This window comes from Arachis ipaensis, chromosome B01, assembly GCF_000816755.2.
Source record: "Arachis ipaensis cultivar K30076 chromosome B01, Araip1.1, whole genome shotgun sequence".
Lineage (NCBI taxonomy): Eukaryota > Viridiplantae > Streptophyta > Magnoliopsida > Fabales > Fabaceae > Arachis > Arachis ipaensis.
In genome coordinates this window covers 28,997,045-29,021,395 of record NC_029785.2, presented here as the reverse complement: position 1 = coordinate 29,021,395, position 24,351 = coordinate 28,997,045, and the positions used below count along the sequence as shown (strand labels likewise).

Sequence of the window (24,351 nt, the reverse complement as noted above, 5' to 3'; positions counted from 1 at the left end):
AGCGCAAATTTGGTTGAATCAGGAATGTTTATATTGCATCTATGTAAGCAGTTAACATAAAATAAAACACTCTACTTGCATTGACTATAAACATCTAAATCATATGGAAATAACTATTCGTTATCAATGTTTCAATGAACGTTGCTCACCTTATTAAATTGCTCAATCTCGACAACGAAATGGTTGGAATCGTTTTCATTTAGATTCGGTGAATTGTGATTACCAACGAAAGATGGAACATGACACAACGGTTTAACGCAATTGCACTCCATTTACGAACTTCCGGACGGTGATGGACGTATCAAAGGAAACACACTTGTGACCCCTTTATCTTGGGCCGTCGACGTCGGAAGGAAGGCACATGTCGGCTGCGACGGAGTCGTTGCAGGTCTGGGTTGCTGCGGTGCCGCGATTACTACCCACACGATCGGAAGGCGCTGCTGGACGGTCACCGGTGCGGACGTCGGCTTCAGTCGGAACTCTGCCGGTGAGAAACGAGGAGAAAGGGAGAGAAGGATCACCGTTCAAAGAGAGAGGGTCTCCGTTTTTGTGTGGTAACACCGTTCAGAGAGAGAGGGTCTTCGTTTGTGTATTTCAGTTACGACAATCCTAATATGTTTCAAATTTCAAATTAACAGATATTCAAAATTAATAAATTGTCTATAATTTAATTTTAATTACACTTTAACCCCATTGTACACATTGTACACTAGTCATATTAGCTCTTCATACTTTCTTTTTTTTTTTTTATTTAAACTAGTGGACAAGCTGATGCCATGCATGGAGCTTGCAAGACTGAGATAGAAATTAATAGATAAATATTGAAAAATAATACAAAAACTAAATTAATTTTTTATATTGTATTTAATATAAAGTGTTTATAACTGAATTATATTTTAGTATTCTGATTAATTTGAAAAAAATATTAAAATTAAAACAAATATAATTATCCAAATGAATTTATTAAAACAAAATAACTCCATCATCATCGTCTTAAGAATCAACCTCATAAACCTTCCCCTTTCATCAAGTAACACATGAACTCTCCCATTTTAGCCATAGGAGCCACATAAAGCAACTAAACACAAAATTTGAACATAGAACAAAATTTGAACACAGAACATATTAATAAAATGTAACTATCATGTAAATCCAAAGTTCTAGCCATAACCATAAAATGCTTCCATACTCAATGCCAAAAGTAAATAAACAGCATGTAACATAGTGCAAAGAACCCTCTCTCGAATGTGAACTCAAATTCCCACTACTTCCAACCGTTTCTTCTCCACCACTGTTCATAGACTGCGAGCACTGGATCCTTCTCCTTCTCCTGTAATTAGCGCAAACTCAAACCATGTGAAGCATGCACTGCATAACATACCCTATAATCCATAGCCTTAGCAACATTTTCAACACTTCTTTTCTAACCATGACCATCACCGCCACTACGACGAATGCAAAGTTCCAAACCATGTCAAAGATCACTACCGGCTTTGAATAAGCCCAATCGCTTTGCCTCTCCTCCAATTGCTCCGTCGTCGAATCGCGCTTGGAATAGAGGTAAGCCATCGAGCACGAGCCAACAAGGAAGAGAGGCCAAGGAGGCAAGGCTGTGATATCAAGGACGAGGGGAAAAGAGGTGTGGTTACTGGTCAGAATGAAAAGAAGATGATGTTCAAAGGAGAAAGAAGTCCGGTAGTGAGGACATCCTAATCTGAGGCTTTATGATAAACTTGGAAAATCTTTATGATAAACTTGGAAAATTAAAAAAATAACGAGGGTATTTAAAAAAAATTATTAAAGTTTTGGTCTCTATCTCTAAAATTTTTAATTTTTTACCTTTCTACTTTTTAAAAGTACTAAATAAACTAAAATTTTAGTTTCAATTTCTAGCCATCAAATATAATACTAAGTTCTAATCTTCTAATTTCAATATCACACATAAAAAATAATAAATTTACTTTATTTATTTAAGTATAAAATTAATGATTTCATCGTTGAGTAATTAGCAACGTAGTAATAATAAAATAGTATACACCTACTTAAAATGTGAAAAAGTTATGGCCAATAATGCAAGGAGAGAAAAAAATGTTTGAATGTCAAATATAATGATAAAATCGTAAAACTTATATTTTAAGTTTCTAACTAGAATAAAAATATCAATAATAATTTTGTTAGAATTAATTTAAGCTAAAAAGTATATCATGTTATTTGTTCTAAAAAAATTTGCAATAAACCATATTTATAATACACCATTCTTTTTTAAAGTCATCATAATTTTTTAATAATATTCTCAAACCTTGCTTATTTTGCACTTTAAGAGTGTAATGTATAATTGTTTATGAAAGAACACTAAATGAAAACTTTTATTTTTGGAGCACATCACAAATTTCAGAGAACTTTTCACATCTTCTTTTCTCTGCATGCTTCTAGTAATTACTGCATGGGTGGGTAAAAAAAGTGGTATGCAATTTGATAACCTGTGGATACTGAGTAGCTCTTGATTTTTTTTTTCGACTAGGTTAGTCTGTCTTTTCCTTCTCTATTTTTAGTTTGTAATATTCTTGTTGCAATATCTAAAGTAAAGTTTGATGTTATTGTGTGTTCATCCCATTATCTGTTGTTGTTAATGAATTTAACCCATTCAAGTTGAGTATTAAGGATCTAATTTTACATGGTAGCAATAGACAATGAGTTTCTGATCTAAGAGTCTTCAAAAATTTTCACTATATTTTCTTAGCTGATTTTCCATAACAGTCCCTTTCTCCAAAACCTTTTTCCTTTCAAGCATGCTCCTCCATGTCAAGGATAGATTGTAATATGTTTCAGGACTCAAAAATGTAGAATACTTGAAATATCTTCCTTTAAAAAGTTTACTAACTTATGAATTTGGTTTAGCAGCTATTCTCCATCCTTGTTTGGTAAGTATGGCTAGGTTGAAAGCTTTTAGATCCTTGATTCCAGGCCTCTTTAACTTTTTTTCTCTAGTAATAATATCCCATTTAATCCACCATTGCTTCCTTTTCGAATCCCTTTGACCCCATCGAAATGTCATTATCTTCCTCTGTATTTTCTCTAATAAGGAGTCAGGTATTTTGAAACAGCTCAAAGTATAGAGTGAAACAGCTGTTGCTATTACCTTGACAAATATTTCTCTTTCGCTTACTGAGAACAATAATCTCTTCCAACTTTGCAATCTTTTTTCTACTTTATCTTTAATATAGTTGAAGGTGCTCTTTTTAGACCATTGAATAACCGTTGGTAACCTCAAATATTTGTTTTGAGCTACAAGATGGAGAATATCCATTCTTTGTGCTAGATCATCTCTGACTTGTAAGGGGTATTTTTGCTGAAAAAAAAAAAGAAGATTTATTAAGATTTATCTATTGTCCACTTAGCTGCTTATAGATTTGTAGTACTTGAATCAAATAACAAGTAGCTGATTGCCGGACACCTACTATTAATGTTAAATCCTGAGATTTTTTGTCTTTGTTCTCCTCTGTGGAGTAGATAGGAGAGCCTTTCTACACAAAAAAGAGAAAAATAAGAGGAAAGAAGGTCGCATTATTGCAACCTTCTGTATGGTTCGAAAAAACCATGAGGTTGATCATCCACAGTAACACAGTAGGATACAGTAGTTACACACTCCTTCATCCACCCAATCCACTGGTTGCAAAAACCTAACTTCATTACTTCCCAAATAAAGCACCATTCTATCCTGTAGTATACTTTGCTCATATCAAGCTTCAATGCTACTTCATAATCACCGCCACTATTAGTTTTTAGGTAATGCATCAGTTCGTGAGTAATTAGAGTATTATCACTAATTAGTCAATGTTTAACAAATGCACTTTTATTTTCACTAATCACCATGTTTAAAACACCCTGCATTCAGTGAACCAACACTTTTGAAATAATCTTATAAACAACATTACTCAAACTAATAGGTCTAATCAATGTCATAGTGTCAGCAGGTAAGACCTTAGGGATTAAGCAGATATGAGTATGATTGAAACTTCTTAACATTTTTTCCTACAAAAGAAGCTTGAAACCACATCTACAACTTCTTTTTTAATAACATTCCAGAAATATTGAAAGAATTTACCTGTGAAACCATCATCACACAGGGCTGAAAAAGGATTAATGGAGAAGGTAGCTTTCTTGATTTCCTTCTCTGTAACTCTCTTGGTAAGTCTACTATTAGTCTCCTCCTCCACCCGCCTACCCATCTCCTCTAGTTTCTCCAGAGCCCTCCTTGGATTAGAAGTAGTGAAAAGCTCACTGAAGTATTCCTGAGCAATATGTGACATACCTTTTGGTTCAGCTTTGTAGGAACCCAAGTTGTCTTGGAGCCTATACATCTTGTTCTTTCGATTTTTGTTTTGAAACTTCGCATGAAAAAACTTTGTATTCTGGTCCCTCCATTGTAGCCATTACAGCTTAGATTTCTCCTTTCAGTATCTCTTCTCTAACTCATAAGCATCTCTTAATTCGGCCTCTAAAACTTGAATTCTCGTTTTCTTTGCCAAATTTCCTTTTGCCTTCTCCTTTTCAGCTTTTCTTTGATTTCAGTGATTCTCTTTTGTGAGTTATGATTATTACAGCGCTGCCAATCAACAAGCAAACACCTACACTTTTTAATTTGCAGAAGGTGAGCTATCCATTTTTTAATTTGCACTTTTATGTGTATTTATTTATAATTTTATATATTATTCTATAAGAATTTAGTTATTTTGATTAACCATAGTTGAACTGGTCAAATTTCTAAACCAATAAATCAATAACTACACCGATCTAATAATCGATTCGGTTTTCAAAACTTAGAAATTACTACTTATAAATGCTTGGGTTTACTTGCAAGCCATTGAAAAATATGAGTACATTACTATTTGCCTTTTAATTTAAATAATCTAATCCAAGTTATACAAAAAATATTAAGTATGTGGTTTAAATGGTTGAATTCGTAATAAGGCTATGAAAAATAGAAGTACACTATTTTGGGGGAAAATTCACTCCTCTTTTGAGTATATTTTGGGAGAATGTGACTGATGCCCAATGAGTGAAACTGTATGATTGATATCTAATCACAGTAATTGGAGATCTCATTAAGGTGATTTAACGTGGGTAGCGAAGTCATACAAGTTTCATAAGTAGTGTTGCTTCTTTTGTTTTTTACCATATGTATATAAGAGTACAAATACATTTATGGTATTTTATTGTTTGCTATCATTCATATGAGATGAATGGTGATGAGATTCATTGCCCCAAAATGTGATCTTGACGATGTTTATTACAACATACCCTTGATTGATAAGCACAAAATTGAGGGTAGAGATAAAACTGTTTCCTATGTATTTGTACATTAACTCTAGAATTCTCTTGTTTACCAAAATATGAAAATGTCACTAATGCACAAACGGCTAGGAATAACATTAAGTATAAGAATATTTTGTAGTCTTATAGACGTATTTCAACTGTTATCTCTAAAGTATAAGAAAATAGTTTACTCTATCATTTTTTTAGAGAATTGTCACTCACTTAATTTAAGATGTAGTTAAAATTCTTTTGGAAACTTCACTAATACAAAATATTTTTCAACTTTTCTTAGTTCTTTTAGATTTCTTCAAGTATATAACATGTAAGATATTGATGTATTTGTATCGAGTTAGTGTTTCAAACTTTGTTCCACATAAGAGATTCTAGTAAAGATATAAATATTTATATATTGAAATATCACATATATGGACAAAAGAAAATTCAAGTGAATTGATGGATTCTCACGAGTGATCCAAAAATACTGGTGTGAATTGTATTTTTAATGATTCATGTCTAACCCTAAAGAATTTTGGTAGAAATTAAACCATTTCATAGATCAAAGATTCCAATGATGTTTGAATGGCATGCTGATTTGTATTTTTGGAGTTGGCAGGAGTGATATTATATCTGTCTAGTTTGAGATCATGGTGGAGAGGAGCACAACTAGAGAAATATTAGGTTGAAGTTATTTCCATCATGTCTAATAAGACAGTTTAAGAATTGCCAACTAATGGATCACTTTTTAGAGTAAAACCCCACATTGACCTTTAATCATTTTGCAAACTCCCATTATGCTCTTCATCAATTGAAAAATAATATTGCGGCATCTAACCACTGTCTTCGTCAAACCTTTTGCCCCATTTGTTAATGTCTCCGTCTATAGTTAACGGATGTTGCTTACTTATGTCGTTAACTCAAGACGTGTCAAGCAATCATTTAAAAAACAAATTGCCCCTAATTGCTCAACAAAAACGCTACATTTTCCCCCTCTTCAATAATTTCTCCTAAGCTGATTTCGCTAATGGTTTAGATAATTTCACTCTCGGCAGAGGAGGTAGGGCGGAGACGAATCACGATAGTGATTGAACACGAAGCCTCTAGTATGATTCTAGCAAATTGGAATTGAACAGAGATTGCAGTGGTGAGTTCGCTATGACTATGCTTGTTTCGTCAGAGTTGTTAGGGTTTGGTAATGATAGGATTGGGAATTGTGATAATAATGGTAAAACTATTGCTGAAAATAGTGAGAAGTGTGGGGTTGGTGATGGTGATGCAAAATTGGAAAGTGGAATGGATCAATTGGATGATGTGGATAGAGCAGAGGGTAATGGGTTATCTTGGAGGGAGAAGATTCACTACACATGGTAAGTAATAATGATGTAAAATTGGAGGGTGGATTGTGCGGTGAGGGTGGGGGATTGGATCAATTTGATAATTTTGGTGCGCAATTAAAGTTGGAAGACAAGGAGGAAAGAGAGAATGAGAGGATTGAGGATGGAGGGTTGTCCGATTTTGAGCATTCAGAGGGTGAGGATTCATTGTATAACTGTGGAAGCGATATTAGTGTTGGCAATAGGAATGAGTCTTTTTTGACAGAGTATGCAATATCACAAGAAATTGGAAGCACGGAACAATAATCCATTGCTTATAAACTCCTCTGTGGCCTTTGACTCAAATGACTTGGATGATTTTCTGCTAGATAATGATAGATTTGATCGAGGTCCTGAGATGTCTGGTCTTCTTTGGGAGAAACAAAAATGGAATAATGAAGTTGAACAACGAAAGGAAGAAGAAGAAGTAAAGCGTTCTTGACCTTTCTAAAACGCAGTGTTTTGCTGAGTCATCGGGGGGCGATTTGTCCCTTCAAATAGTTGCTTGACACGTGTTAAGTTAACAGTATACGTAAACAACATCCGTTAACTATAGATGGAGACATTAACAGAAGAGGCAAAAAGTTTGACAGAGACAGTAGTTAAGGATCGTAATGTTATTTTTTAATTGATAAAAGACGGAATGAGATTTCGCGAAATAGTTAAGGGTCGGAGTGAAATTTTACCCTACTTTTTATTATAAGGGTTAAGTATGATTTTGGTCCCCAACGTAGAGGCTGAAAATCGATTTCGTCCCCGGTCTTTTTTTTTTGCTACAAAATGGTCCCCCAAGGTTTCATTTTGTTTTAAAATCATCCTTCGGACGAAAATGCCCTTCCCCCTTCTTTCCCAAAATCAACTAACGCAGAACCAGAAGCTGAACCAGATGTTGGAGCTGAACCAGAAGCAACACCAATAAAACAAACAACCAGAAGCACAACAACAACATCAACAATTGGATAATGGAATCAGCAAAAGGACAACAACAAAAGCAAGAACCCAGAAGATAATGAAATCAGAAGAACAACAACAACAAAAATCCAGAAGAAGAGAAGAAGAAGAACCTAGAAACATCATCATCAGAAGAAATACCAGAAAATCATCATCATCATCGTCAAGAACCAAGAAAAATAAGAACCAGAAAAATAAGAACCCAGATGCAGAACTCAGAACTCAGAAAACAAAAAAATCATCATCATCGTCGTCAAAACTCAGAATAACAAAACTCAGAACTAAATTCTTCCTCTTTCATTAACAAAACTCAGATGCAATTACTATAATCAGAAGCAGTATCACCAATAATAAAATAATAACAACAATTGTGAAGGGTGAATCAACAATAGCAACAACAAAAACAAAAATAGAAGTAGAAGTAGAAACAGAAGCAACAACAGGGCTCGATGACGACGGGACCTCACTCCAGCGGCGGCGACGGAACAGGGCTTGATGGCGACCGACGATGGCGGTTCGCGATGAGGACGACGGCAGGGCGTGGCTGGACGCGGTCTTCATCAGCGCCTCCGTGCTTCTCTTCTCTTCCTCTCCGCTTCTCTTTCTCTCTTCCTCTACTTGCAGTGACGCGAATCCAAGCCAGCGGTGATGCCAGCGAACTGCAGTTGGTGACGCCATTAGTGTAGGGAGCAATGGCAGATAATAGGCGACAGGACGACGGTGCGCCGATGCGGTGGTGTGTTGGTATGGCGATGCGGAGGTGCAACTTCCCTTCCCCCTTCTTCCCTTCCCTCCCCCTCCCCCCTTTTTTATTTTATATTTATTTTATTTTATAATTTTTTAATGAGGGGTAATTTGATAATAAAAAAATAAATTTGGTAAAAAGAACGATTTTAAAACAAACTGAAACATTATGGACCATTTTGTAGCAAAAAAAAGCGAGAAACAAAATCGATTTTCGACCTCTACGTTGGGATCAAAATCATACTTAACCCTTATTATAATTTAGCAGAAGGCTCCAGTCTCAAGTCTTAGGGTGACGCCCATCATAGGCTACTGTTTAATATTTGTGTGGAAACAAGGAATAGTTAACGACCTTGAGATGCATCCAATATAATTTGGAATTTTGCTGTTGAAGACGCCCTGACAAAGGGGTTATTGCAATCATGTTGCTTTATCACACTGATTTTGTTGCAGGCCCCATCAGCATCAGAAACTATACGAGTCTGTTCCTTTTTGTGTTGGTTAAGCACAATACTGTTGCTGTTTCCACAGGGATGGGGGAAATTCAATTAAAAAACCATGTTGCTGATATTTACATCACAAAAACTGAAAAAAGCTTGAGGTAAAAAGGGGAATCCGAATCCTTGTTTGTTTCTGTTCATCATGTGGCCCTCTCAGCTTTTCAGTGGTGCCTGTGTCTTGACCTTTGCACCAACATTCCCTTGTTTTATAATTTGAATAATATTACACATCTAAGTGGTTTTATTAATTAAGTCTAACTAAATTAATTTAATATTAACAAAAATTAATTATGAATAATATTACTTTAAATTTCATTGTTTAACTTGATTAGACTTAATTTATAAAAAAACTGCATATAGTAGCATTACTCAATACAAATTATGAATTTAATAAGGGCTGCTGGCAACCATACTTGACCAAGTCAACAATATCAAGTGGGATTAAGGGGGTGTTTGGCAAACGCGTTACAAGAGAAGAAGCACGTTTAGCCTTCTTGAAAGCTTCAATTTTTGGTTTGGCAAATTTTTGATTCATGAACGCAGAAGTGATTTTGCTTTCAAAACCATGGTTTACAAGAAGCTACAATTTTGAGCTTCTGCGTTTCAGTTGGTGTCTATTTTAGTAATTTTTTTTATCTAAAAGTGATTTTGAATAGTATAATCCAAACAACATTTATTTTACTATAATTCATTTTGATGCAAAGATTGCCAAACATAAATCACTTTAACACAAACTTACTTTTCATCACAATCAAGTTTGCAAAATCAATTCTATACAAACTTCCGTTTACAAACTATAATCCAAACACACACTTAGTGTTTATATTTAATATTTTTTTTAAGATTTTAGTTAGCTTGTTGATTGAGCAAATAAAAGTAGTTTTTTAAACCTTTTTGAATACATTATCTGCATTATTTTCTTTTTTCAAACAGTTGCTTTTTCTTTTAATTAAAATTTTTCAATCATGATATATACTTAAATATCAAGTATTGACATCTATGACATTATATTTTCATTTTAGCGTTAAGGCTCAAGTGACTATGTCAATGTCAATGTTAGTGCATGTCAGCAGCATGTGGTGCTTCTATGTTTCTTCGTTTTACTCACTTCATCGTTTAGCATTATAATTTAAAAAAAAAATAAAATTATATGATAGTAATGTTAGAGTACTTTGAATAAAAGTATTAATTGAAAATACACGGTGAAAATACTATATGCAATGGTTATTTAAATTAGTTTTAATTTTATTTACGTATTTTTAGAGATTAAGGCAAAATATTTCCCAGAATGACATTTTAAACATTATCATTAGAATAATTAATAAATAACTCTAGATAGATGGAAACATAGAGATTGCCTAATGCCTAGTCAATGGCATTAATTTAACCCAATACAAAAAGAGGAAAATAAATATTGAACATAGAAATCATCGAACGCTATACTGATTTCAGTATGATACAGCATCAAGTCTACAACACTCAAACTCTGTTTTCTAGATTAACATGCAGAGGCAGTTAAAGCTTGAGAGAAGCAAATTTTGAGTGAAGATCAGCTAGAAGAAAACTATAAATGGCCACATAATTTGGCTATTACATAAATACATATAATATCAATAACTAATTATTTAAAATGTGAGTAACTACTTTATTTATTCCCAAGTACGAGGTCCACGATAGGATGAGAAGAAGTGAGCAACATGATTTTAGGTGAATATCAAAAAGTCAAAATCACATAGATCAATCTTGGTGATTAAGATCGGTTGATAAAACACTGAAAATGACCATGTCTCTGCTTTTTCCCTTAAAGAACAAATATTTCCTTAGGACTCCCTCCCTATGAAAACCAGCCTTTTCCAGCACCCTCTGAGACCCCACATTTTCTGCATCAACTAGAGCTTCAAGCCTCTCTAAGTGTGGAAACTCTCTGAATGCAACCTTCTTCACTTGTTTTACAACATAAGTCATAATCCCTTTGGACCAGTATTTGGAACCTAGAACATATCCAAGTTCTACTGATTTCTCCCTTGATTGATCGGTAGCAGAACACGAGGTCATGAGGATAAAGCCAATAGCACGGTCATGAAGGCATATTGCTCTGCTCCATAGAAACTCGCATGCTTTATTTTGAATGAAGTCAATGCCCTGGTCTTTGCTGCTGTAAGGTTCCCAAGTGCAAAACTTGGGTACTTTTTCATCAGTGGTCCACACCATGAGATCATCAACATCAGAGAGCTGAAGGGGTCGAAGAGAGATTTGTGCCAAATCAACGCTCTCTTCTCTGTCTCTCTCCATCATAACTAGCTACTCTTTTTGTTTGGACTATGGACTTTGGAAGCAGTGTTGGCCTATTTAAGTATTTATTAAGTGATGTTAATGGAACGAAATCCTATCCATAAATGAAGTTACAAGGAAGAAGGGTATACTTGGAGTAGCCACCAAGCAATGAAGAAAGGGAAAGCAATGTTTCTCGTTGCATGACATATCATATCATAAAATATAGCATAAGTCGCTGAAACACAAAACAAAAATGGCCAAAAAGAAAAATCTCAGCAAGACTATTGTTGGCCGACCTATTCTTGTTTTGGCTTTTTTGTTGTTCTCATAAGCCATTTTCAGCAGAAGATATTGTATGTTCTGAACCTCGAACTGCAAAGCTCCATCTTGCAGTACTTGGAGTCTAGATCATCTAAGTTTTGATCAAGTGGAATGTCTTTGTTCTCCATGTGCTGAGGTCACGATTGCCCTTGCGCTTATGTGTATCATCCATCACCACTCTTCTGTATCTATTTCCTTGGTATGAAGCAACTTCCATATTTACATATTCAGTCGCATGTATTGGACCTTAAAATTTCATTGGCATCTTCTTGGAGACAAGTCTCAACTACTATATCTACATCCTGGACAAAAAGTTAATGATAGAACTGGATTAGTGGAAAGCATAATTTTATATACAAACTCTTTTGACATGACAAAAAGGAAGTAACTTATAGAAGTACGTAATAGCTAGTCAAAAGGTCAATTTGTTCTTCTTTATTGCCTACAGCATAACTGCATAAGCTTTATTGGTCCAGAGATGCAAAATCATCTTTTTAAAGAGCTTATAGATGGCATATATGCAGATAACTGTCTCTGGAGTCCTCCAACTTTTATTCTCTAGCAAACCAATTCTTTCAATGACCGAGCATTTTGCAGCAGTTTCGTCACCAAGTCTCTTGCATTGAGCTTACTTTTCAGTTTTCAACAGTGCTTCACAAATGGATGAAATCTGAAGATCAGAAAAGCATGCCGTAGCCTGAGCCTCCCATTGTTCAACTTCATTTTTTTATCCAGCAGCTCTGAATTCAGTGTATCTTCCTTCAACCTGTGCTGTTCAACTTCAAGATGTAGTAATCTCATCTCAGACTGAAAGCTTTTATTTGTTTCATTAAGGCGTTCAATTTCTTTTTTGTGATTCATGCAATTTTTTCAAAGTTCAACAATCTTTCTGTCCATATCTTCTTTGATCATTCTTGATTCTTCTTTTTCCATCTTCAGCTCCTCAATAGCTTAATGTCTCTGATGCCTTTAGCCTTTTCTCCATTTCTAACAGTTCTGCTCCTTTCTTCTTAACCAGATTTTCTGAGTTTTCAATTTGATGACTTAAATGGAAACTTGTGTCTTTGGCTTCCTGCAGCTCTTTGTCCATTCTCTCAATTGACTTGTTCAGATAAACATTCTCTGCTTCTGTCAACTCGAACATTTTCCTCAGCTTGTGAAGCTCCTGCTTAAGATCACAATTCATACTGCTAACATTGCTGAGGCATTCAGAAAGTTTTTTTTTCGGTGACTTTCTCAGAGACAAACCTCTCATAGACCAAATTCAGGTTGCTTAGAGCTAGTATCTCGTGAAGAATTACATTATTCTCATCTTTAGCAACAGAAATTGCATCTTTTAGGTCCAAAACACTCTTAAGCAATGACCTTTTCTCTTCAAGCAACTTACTATCTTCTTCCCGAAGAACTTGATTTGCTCTCTGTGAATCTACCAACTCCACATGTAGAACTGCCACTTTTGTCTTCAATGTATTCTCTTTTTATTCTCCATTAGCTACTTCAGAACTTAGTTGCTTGTTCATCTCCTGAAGTTTAACCTTGTCTTTCTACAGCATAGTATTCTGTTCTCTCATGTTCTCAAGCTCTTGATTCAGTGTCTTCTTGTCTGACTCCAATTTTTCTCCCTCAGACTGATGTTGACAAAGTAAAGATTGAGAACAGAATTCTCAACAAGCAACTGCTGCTTCTCCTCTTGGCTTCTCACAGCAGAACTTTTCAAGCCCTCAATGCTGCCCAAAACATGCAATATTAGTATTTCCCCTTGCTTGTTACCTTTATCATGCTCAAAATCTAGATCAATATGAAGAGCCCGACAAACTTGATGAATACACATTTTGAACTTTCTAATTTCATGTAACAAGAACTCTACCTCCATCAATTACATGAGATTTTCACTCTCCAACTCTGAGATAACTTTATCAGAAAATTTAGATGCCTCAACATGCTTTTCACATTCAATTAATAAGGTCAAGTTGTTCTGCTCCAAATCTTCTATAGAACTTGGCAAGATAAACATCTCGATCTGAGCATTAACAGCTTTGTCAAGTTCTTTTTCAAATTCTATCTTCCCCGATTGCTGTTCTTCTTGTAGTACATGAACAAGATTCTCCAATTTTGTCAGGCAAGCATCACTTGATTGTTTCTAAATAGTGTGTGTTTCGTTTTGCACCAAAATTGAAGCACGGAGTTCTTCTATTTGACTGTCAACATTTTCTTTGTCCTTCTCCACATCAGAATACTTCTCTTCCAAATTTGTGAACCTCTTTTGCAGGTTACCTAGTCCTGCTTCAACACTCTCCAACTGAGATACTAGAACCCTTCTTTCAGTTAGAAGATTGTTCTTTTCATTAGTTAGCAACTTGCACAATCCTTCCAAGTGACTTGATTTAGCCTTTGTACCTAAAAGTTCAATCTTTACGTCTAAAAGAGACTTCTCCAACAAGGTATTCATCTCCAGTTTCTTCTTCATACTTTCCTGGATAATTTGCAACTGTAAAAGCAAAGTTAATTTCTTAGCAACTAGAATGGACTTCTCTTCCTGTAGAACTTCGCTGGACTCTTGAAATTTCTTTGCTGTTGCTCTTAATCCATCTAACTCATTATACAATCTATACATGGGAAATTTCATAAAGGCATTTTCTATCAAAAGTTCATCCATATCTGATGCGTTGACATCTTTAGTAATTTTTAAATATCTTCTTTTAGTAATTTTTTTAGATATAAATCAAAGTTCTTATGTTTTTTATGAAGTTTTCGTATCTAATCATAAGTTTGGAGTTGTTTTAGAATTATTGTATATTCAGGATTTTTAAAAGAAATAAGGAGAAGAGAAATAACCAAAGAAGTCTCCAGTTGAACCCATAAAAAACCGAGCATCCAACACACAAATCTATCAAGCCCAGCGCCCAACATTAAAGTCTGGCGCCTTTGACCACAAAACAAGGGCTAGTGCCCAACTTGGCAGGGTGGCACCCAACGCCATTCAAGTTCAAAACATTGGGTGCCCAACTCCCAATTCCGGAGTCCGGCTCCAAGTAATTTTTTCACTTCCAGTGGCCTAAAAGTGCATTTAAATTAGGTGTCAATCACCCAAGCCCAGCGCTAAGTCCAATGTCCACTCCTAAGAAGCTCTAAACTCAACCAAAAATTTAAGATTTAAATGATTCGTTAACTTTAACTTTTTATAAAAAAATAAGATTTGATTTAATTTTAGTTTAGATTTGAATTCTTGTTTTCACCTTTTAAATATCTTATCTTTTAAAGATAAGATTAGATTTAGTTTTTGAATTTGAATTCTAGAATAAAACTTAGCATGTAAATAAGTGAACACATGGTTCACAGAGATCATGGAGGATCCTCGGATCCCGACCATCATCATCTAACATCTCATCAGGTTTAGTTTATTTTCATCGTGAGTCACTACAGCTCCTCTATTAAAGGTTAGAAATTCTGTTTGATTTTATGGATTAGTAATGTAAGTGTTTTCTTTATTTTGATTCTATTGTGATAAGATCAAAATAGTCAAAGTGGATGCCCATTAATATGGGCAGCTGATTTTGTTTTCGATACTAAATTACTCAACTTCTCAATGCAAACTAGAATTAATGAAGTTGAGAATGTAAAACTTCCTTCGCCTATAAATAGAGAAGTGCCTAAGGAACAATACACACAACAATAAAAAATATTATCCTCTCTCTTTATACATTACTAATATTTTCTCTCACTCTTTTTCTTTACTGCATATAAATTATTGAGTTAATTATACTAATATTAGAGTATTCTATTTACACCTCTTTATTTTATATTATATCTTCCTTATTTATTTATTCCACAACACGTTATCAGCACGAGACTTTGATCAAATTTTTAGGAAGACTCAGGTAACAAATTTTCATTATGCCGAAGCTCTCTTATCTTGAATTCAATGCTCTTGATATATCTGGAAACAATTATTTATCATGGATATTAGATGCTGAAATCCATCTTGATTCAATGGATCTTGGAGATACCATTAAAGCTAAAAATAATGCATCCCAGAAGGATAAAGCCAAAGCAATGATTTTTCTTCGTCGTCATCTTGACGAAGGGTTGAAAAATGAATATCTCACATTAAAAGATCTTGCAGATTTTTGGAAAGACCTTGAAGAAAGGTACAATCATAAAAAAATGGTGATACTTCCTCAAGCCCGATATGAATTGACGCATTTGCGTCTACAGGATTTTAAATCCATTAATGAATATAATTCTGCAATATTTCGAATCACCCCACGAATGAAATTATGTGGAAAAAAGATAACTGATAATGATATGTTGGAAAAAACTTTCTCAACCTTCCATGCCTCGAATGTGCTCCTACAACAGCAGTATCGAGAAAAAGGATTTAAAAAATATTCTGAGTTAATTTCTTACCTTTTTGTTGCTGAACGCAACAATGAATTACTTTTAAGGAATCATGAAGCGCGCCCAACTGGTGCCACCCCATTTCCTGAAGTAAATGCGGGAAATCATTACCCCAAAAGAGGTAAATGGCAAGGCTTTAGTAACAAGAAAAATTATGGAAGGAAAAGGAATTATGTTTACAAGAGAGGATCTCACCAGAAGTGGGATAAAGAAAGAAATTATGGGCAAAATAAATCAGCAGAGGATAAGTGTTTCCGTTGTGGTGGAAAGGGCTATTGGTCACGTACCTGTCGTACCCCAAAGCACCTAGTTGATCTTTACCAAGCATATTTGAAAATGGATGACAAAGAAAAAGAAACAAATTTTGTTTCAAATGATGTTGAAAAATCCACTACTCATTATGATGTATCTGATTTTTTTGAGGATCCTGAAGGAAATATTGGTCATTTGATCAATGATGGAATAGTTTAATATGTGGGATTATTAAGTATCCATGTAAATAAATAATGTAAAGAACTTATTGTTAAGTTTTATTTTCTATGTATTCAAGTTTCATGATGTATATAAATAATAAAATATTAATCTAATCTTGTGCCAAAAAGAAGAATATGTTAATACTATTATTGGCTCAGGAAATGTGATTGAAGGCTCCGGAAGAGCCATAATTTTGATTCCTGGAGGAAGAAAATTCATAATAAATAATGCACTATTGTCTACCAAGTCTCTAAGAAACTTGTTGAGCTTTAAAGATATTTTCCGAAATGGATATCATATTGAGACTATGAATGAGGGAAGTCATGAGTACTTATGTATCACAACTCATGATTCAAATAAAAAGGTTATATTAGAAAAGTTGCCATCACTTTCATCTGGGTTATATTATACCAAGATTAGTGCAATTGAATCACATGCCACTGTAAACCAGAAGTTTACTAGCCCAAATAAATTCATAACTTGGTACGACCGATTGAGTCATCCGGGAACAACCATGATGCGGAGAATTATTGAAAACTCCCATGGACATTCACTAAAGAACCAGAAGATTCTTAAAACTAGTGAATTTTGTTGTGTTGCATGTTCTCAGGGAAAGTTAATTTTAAGGCCATTACCATTAAAGATTGGATTTGAGTCCCCTGAATTCCTAGAAAGGATTCAAGGCGATATATGTGGACCTATTCATCCACCATGTGGATCTTTTAGATATTTTATGGTCCTAATAGACGCATCTTCGAGATGGTCTCATGTGTGCTTACTGTCTTCTCGTAACCTGGCGTTTGTGAGATTACTGGCTCAAATTATTCGATTAAAAGTACAATTTTCAGAAAATCCAATCAAAGTAATTCGTCTTGATAATACTGGTGAATTTACTTCCCAAGCTTTTGATGCTTATTGTATGGCTAATGGAATAAGTGTTGAACATCCAGTAGCTTATGTTCACACACAAAATGGGTTAGCAGAATCACTTATTAAGCGCCTCCAATTAATTGCTAGACCCTTATTTATGAGAACAAATCTTCCAACCTCAATTTGGGGGCATGCTATTTTACATGCCGCAGCACTTATTCGGTTGAGGCCAACAAGTTACCATCAATTCTCCCCTATGCAATTAGCTTTTGGCCAGCAGCGAAATGTTTCCCATTTAAGAATATTTGGGTGTACGATATATGTTCCCATTGCACCACCTAATCACACCAAAATGGGACCCCAGAGAAAATTGGGGATATATGTTGGATATGATTCTCCATCTATAATGAGGTATCTTGAGATACAAACTGGAGATGTATTTAAAGCTCGGTTTGCGGATTGTTATTTTGATGAATCAAAGTTTCTAACATTAGGGGGAGAGAATAAGCTTCCTGAAAAGGAACTTAATTGGAATGCATCATCGTTGATGCATTTAGATCCTCGATCAGGGCAATGTGAACTAGAAGTTCAAAAGATTATACATTTGCAAAGAATAGCAAATGAATTTCCTGATACATTTTTCGATACAAAGAGGATAACCAAATCTTATATACCAGCGAAAAATGCCCCAATTCGAATTGATGTCCCAGTAGGACAAGTAGCTACTAAAGTAAATTCACGCCAGAAGCGTGGCAGGCCTGTCAGTTCCAAAGACAAAAATCTTCGAAAGAAAAAGGAGGTAAATACTATTCCTGTTGAAAAAGACATAGTAAAGACACCTGCAGTTGTCCAAAATTCTGATATAATTTTAACACCAGAAGACGTTCAGGTACCTGAAAATTGTGAAAATGACGAGATCTCGATAAATTATATCTTTACAGGAGAGAAATGGGACCGAAATAAGATAATTGTCAATGAAATATTTGCATATAATGTGGCATTAAAAATCATGCATGAAAGTAAGGATCTTGAGCCAAGATCAGTCGAAGAATGTCGACAAAGAAATGATTGGCCAAAATGGGAAGAAGCCATGAAGGCTGAATTAGACTCACTTGCAAAACGTGAAGTCTTTGGACCTGTAGTCCGTACACCAGAAGATGTAAAACCTGTTGGATACCGATGGGTATTTGTGAGAAAACAAAATGAGAAAAATGAAGTTGTACGCTATAAAGCTCGACTTGTAGCACAAGATTTTTCACAGAGACTCGGTATAGATGATAAAGAAACGTATTCTCCTGTAGTGGATGCGATAACATTGCGTTATTTGGTCAGTTTATCTGCATATCATAAACTACATATGCATTTAATGGATGTGGTAACGGCCTATTTATACGGCTCATTAGATCGGGATATCTATATGAAAGTCCCTAAAGGACTAAAGATAGCTAAACCATCCAATAAATATTCGCAAGGGTTATACTCAGTTAAATTGCAAAGATCTTTATATGGTTTAAAGCAATCTGGATGAATATGGTATAATCGTCTTACTGAGTATCTGGCCAAAAATGGATTCAAGAATGATGATATCTGTCCATGTGTTTTCATAAAGAAATCTGCATCTGGATTCATTATAATTGCTGTGTACATTGATGATTTAAATATAATTGGGACTCCTGAAGAGATTCCAACAATTATAAAATCTCTGAAAGAAGAGTTTGAGATAAAAGATATTGAAAGGACTAAATTTTGTCTCGGCCTGGACATCGAGCATATAAAAAATGGGATCTTTATTCATCAAACAACATACACAGAGAAGATCTTGAAAATATTTTATATGGATAAATGGTGCACGAAATTGTGATGTCCAGGCTCAAACAATCCCTGGCAACGTGAGCAACTTGGTACGCGTAATCGTGATTACACTTTAATTATGTAAAATTCATGGCTCTTTCTTTCCCTGGCAATGGCACCAAGAACATGGTGCCAATACCATGGTTCACAACTTCGATACAACTAACCAGCAAGTGCACTGGGTCGTCCAAGTAATACCTTACGTGAGTAAGGGTCGAATCCCACGGAGATTGTTAGTATGAAGCAAGCTATGGTCACCTTGCAAATCTCAGTCAGGCAGATATCAAACAGTAATGGGTTTTCGAATTTAATATAATAAAATAGGGATAGAAATACTTATGTAAATCATTGGTAGGAATTTCAGATAAGCGAATGGAGATGCTTTTCGTTCCTCTGAACCTCTGCTTTCCTGCTATCTTCATCCAATCAGTCTTACTCCTTTCCATGGCTGGCTTTATGTGATACATCACCACTGTCAATGGCTACTTTCGGTCATCTCTCGGGAAAATGATCCAATGCCCTGTCACGGCACGGCTATTCATCTGTCGGTTCTCGATCATGCTGGAATAGGATTTACTATCCTTTTGCGTCTGTCACTAACGCCCTGCAATCGCGAGTTTGGAGCTCGTCACAATCATTCATTCATTGAATCCTACTCGAAATACCACAGACAAGGTTTAGACTTTCCGGATTCTCTTGAATGCCGCCATCATTCTAGCTTACGCCACGAATATTCTGGTTAGGAGATCTAAGAGATATTCATTCTAGCTTATTTCATGTAGAACGGAAGTGTTTGTCACGCACGTGTTCATAGGGGAGAATGGTGATGAGCGTCACACATAATCATCACCTTCATCACGTTCTTGGGTGCGAATGGATATCTTAGAAGCGAAATAAGATGAATTGAATAGAAAATAGTAGTACTTTGCATTAATCTTTGAGGAACAGCAGAGCTCCACACCTTAATCTCTGGAGTGTAGAAACTCTACCGTTAAAAATACATAAGTGAAAGGTCCAGGCATGGCCGAGATGGCCAGCCCCCTAAAACATGATCAAAGGATCATAAGGTAATCCAAAGATCCAGGATGGTCAAAAAGACGTCTAATACAATAGTGAAAGGTCCTATTTATAATAAACTAGTCACTAGGGTTTATATGAGTAAGTAATTGATGCATAAATCCACTTCCGAGCCCACTTGGTGCGTGCTTGGGCTGGGCTTGAGTGTTGCACGTGTAGAGGTCCTTTCTGGAGTTGAACGCCAGCTTTTGTGCCAGTTTGGGCGTTCAACTCTGGTTTTGGCTCCTTTTCTGGCGCTGGACGCCAGATTTGGGCAGAAAGCTGGCGTTGAACGCCATTTTACGTCATCTATTCTTGGCCAAAGTATGGACTATTATATATTGCTGGAAAGCCCTGGATGTCTACTTTCCAACGCAATTGGAAGCGCGCCATTTAGATTTCTGTAGCTCCAGAAAATCCAGTTTGAGTGCAGAGAGGTCAGAATCCAACAGCATCAGCAGTCCTTTTTCAACCTCTGAATCTGATTTTTGCTCAAATCCCTCAATTTCAGCCAGAAAATACCTGAAATCACAGAAAAACACAAAAACTCATACGCCAGAACCATGCTCTGTTCTGGCGCTGAATGCCAGACAGATGCTCCTCCAGGGTGTGATTTTTCTTTTGCTATTTTTGATTCCGTTTTCAATTTTTATATTTATTTTGTGACTCCACATGATCATGAACCTATAAAGACATATAATTAAAAAAAATATAGTTAGATAAATAAAAATTGGGTTGCCTCCCAACAAGCGCTTCTTTAATGTCAATAGCTTGACAATGGGCTCTCATGGAGCCTCACAGATGTGCAGAGCTTTGTTGAGACTCTCCAACACCAAACTTAGAGTTTGGATATGGGAGTTCAACACCAAACTTAGAGTTTGGTTGTGGCCTCCCAACACCAAACTTAGAGTTTGACTGTGGGGGCTCTGGTTGACTCTGCTTTAAGAGAAGCTTTTTCTGCTTCCTCTCCATGGTTGCAGAGGGAGATCCTTGAGTTTTAAACACAAGGGAGTCTTTATTCCATTGAAGGACTATTTCACCTCTGTCAACATCAATCACAGCTCTTGCTGTGGCTAGGAAAGGTCTTCCTAGGATGATGGATTCATCCTCTTCCTTTCCAGTATCCAGGACTATGAAATCAGCAGGGATGTAAAGGCCTTCAACCTTTACCAACACGTCCTCTACTTGTCCATAAGCCTGTTTTCCTGAATTATCTGCCATCTCTAATGAGATTCTAGCAGCTTGCACCCCATAGATTCCCAGTTTCTTTATTACAGAGAGGGGCATGAGGTTTATTCCTGAACCAAGGTCACACAGAGCCTTAAAGATCATGGTGCCTATGGTACAGGGTATTATGAACTTTCCAGGATCCTGTCTCTTCTGAGGCAATGTCAGTTGATCCAGATCACTTAGTTCATTGATGAACAAGGGAGGTTCAACTTCCCAAGTATCAATGCCAAAAAATTTGGCATTCAGCTTCATGATTGCACCAAGAAACTTGGTAGTTTGCTCTTCAGTAACATCCTCATTCTCTTCAGAAGAGGAATACTCATCTGAGCTCATGAAGGGCATAAGGAGGCTTAATGGAATCTCTATGGTCTCTAGATGAGCCTCAGAGTCCTTTGGTTCCTCAGAGGGAAGCTCCTTATTGATCACTGGACGTCCCAGGAGGTCTTCCTCCTTAGGATTTGCGTCCTCCACTCCCCTTGTAGGTTCGGCCATGGTGCTTATGTCAATGGCCTTGCACTCTCCTTTTGGGTTCTCTTCTGTATTGCTTGGATCTGCAAGAATTCAGTTAAGAACTGAAAAGGATCTTCAGATGGAAGTCCATAAAACTTGCAGTTCTGCTGCATCAGAGAAACTAATTGAGGTTTCAGCTCAAAGTTGTTTGCTCCAATGGCAGGAATGGAGATGCTTCTTCTATGTAAATTGGAATTAGGTGCAGTAAAGTCACCAAGCATCTTCCTTGCATTATTATTATTTTCGGCTGCCATATCCTTTTCTTGTTCGAAAATTTCTGAAAGGTTATCTCTGGATTGTTGTATTTTAGCTTCTCTTAATTTTTTCTTCAGAGTCCTTTCAGGTTCTGGATCTGCTTTAACAAGAATGTTCTTGTCCTTGCTCCTACTCATATGACAAAGAAGAGGGCACAGAAAAAATAGTAATAATAATATGGATCCTTTATACCACAGTATAGGGATCCCTGTGTGAGTAGAAGAAGAGGGGGGACAAATATTGTAATATAATGGAAGAAACACAACTGTGAGGATGGCAGAGATGTGAGATGAGATGTTAGTAGATGAATAAATAAATAGAATGAGGTGAGAGAGAAGGAATTTTCGAAAATGATTTTTTTTAAAAAGAGTTAGTGATTTTTGAAAATAGTTTTTGAAAAAGGTTAGTAAAAATTTTTGAAAATTAAGATTTAAAAATTAAAAATTAAAATAATTAATAAATTAAAAAGAAATTTTGAAAAAGGGGGAAGATATTTTCGAAAATGAGAGAGAGAGAGAGTTAGTTAGGTAGTTTTGAAAAAGTTAAGAAACAAACAAAAAGTTAGTTAGTTAGTTGAAACAAATTTTGAAAAGATAAGAAGTTAGGAAGTTAGAAAAGATATTTTGAAATCAAATTTTTTGAAAAAGATAAGATAAGAAGATATTTTGAAAAGATATGATAGGAATTAGTTTTTTGAAAATAAATGCATGCAATAATGCTATGAATGTCAAGATGAACACCAAGAACATTATGAAGATCATGATGAACATCAAGAACACATTTNAATGCATGCAATAATGCTATGAATGTCAAGATGAACACCAAGAACACTATGAATGTCAAGATAAACACCAAGAACATATTTTTGAAAAATTTTTGATGCAAAGAAAACATGTAAGACACCAAACTTAGAAATCTTTCATGTTTAGACTCTAACAAACGAAAAATGCACATGAAAAACAACTAAAGATGCAAAACAAGAAAACATCAAGATCAAACAAGAAGACTTACCAAGAACAACTTGAAGATCATGAAGAACACTATGAATGCATGATATTTTCGAAAAATGCAAGATGCATATGCAATTGACACCAAACTTATGATATGACTCAAGACTCAAACAAGAAACAGAAAAAATATTTTTGATTTTTATGATTTTCTAATTTTATTGGATTTTTTTGAAAATTATATGAAAAAGAAAAAATAAGGATTCCAAAATTTTTAACATGAATTCCAGGAATCTTGCATTGTTAGTCTAAAGCTTCAGTCCAGGAATTAGACATGGCTCACTAGTCAGCCAAACTTTCAATGAAAGCTCCGGTCCAAAACACTAGACATGGCCAATGGCCAGCCAAGCTTCAGCATTTAACACCAGAGTATATTGCTCTTGATAACAAATTGCAAGCCTCAGTCCAAATAAATTTAGACATGGTTTTACAGCCAGCCAGGCTTTACATGCTTCATGAAACACTAGAATTCATTCTTGAAAATTTTGAATAAATTTTTTGAAAACATTTTTATATTTTATTGAAAGCAAAAGAAAAAAAAAATTTTTTTGAAAGGTTTTTGAAAATTTTTTGAAAAGAAACAAAAAAGAAAATTACCTAATCTGAACAACAAGATGAACCGTCAGTTGTCCAAACTCAAACAATCCCCGGCAACGGCGCCAAAAACTTGGTGCACGAAATTGTGATGTCCAGGCTCAAACAATCCCTGGCAACGTGAGCAACTTGGTACGCGTAATCGTGATTACACTTTAATTATGTAAAATTCATGGCTCTTTCTTTCCCTGGCAATGGCGCCAAGAACATGGTGCCAATACCATGGTTCACAACTTCGATACAACTAACCAGCAAGTGCACTGGGTCGTCCAAGTAATACCTTACGTGAGTAAGGGTCGAATCCCACGGAGATTGTTGGTATGAAGCAAGCTATGGTCACCTTGCAAATCTCAGTCAGGCAGATATCAAACAGTAATGGGTTTTCGAAATTAATATAATAAAATAGGGATAGAAATACTTATGTAAATCATTGGTAGGAATTTTAGATAAGCGAATGGAGATGCTTTTCGTTCCTCTGAACCTCTGCTTTCCTGCTATCTTCATCCAATCAGTCTCACTCCTTTCCATGGCTGGCTTTATGCAAAGGCATCACCGTTGTCAGTGGCTACAATCCCCTCCTCTCAGTGAAAAATATGCTCACATCCTCTGTCACAGCACGGCTAATCATCT

The 24,351-nt window shown here is 35.5% G+C and overlaps 1 protein-coding gene and 1 pseudogene across 1 annotated transcript; both read right to left on the bottom strand.

Moving 5' to 3' along the window:
• On the bottom strand, positions 10,180-11,278 carry LOC110262367 (uncharacterized N-acetyltransferase p20-like). Its single transcript, XM_021119795.1, has one exon. It carries the CDS (start codon positions 11,174-11,176, stop codon positions 10,619-10,621), a length of 558 nt encoding a protein of 185 aa, XP_020975454.1. The 5' UTR covers positions 11,177-11,278; the 3' UTR covers positions 10,180-10,618.
• Positions 11,991-14,132, bottom strand: LOC107604870 (annotated as a pseudogene).

What these genes read in the sequence shown, in the direction of transcription:
- LOC110262367 (XM_021119795.1), bottom strand. Translation starts at nt 11,176, where the DNA reads ATGATGGAGAGAGACAGAGAAGAGAGCGTTGATTTGGCACAAATCTCT.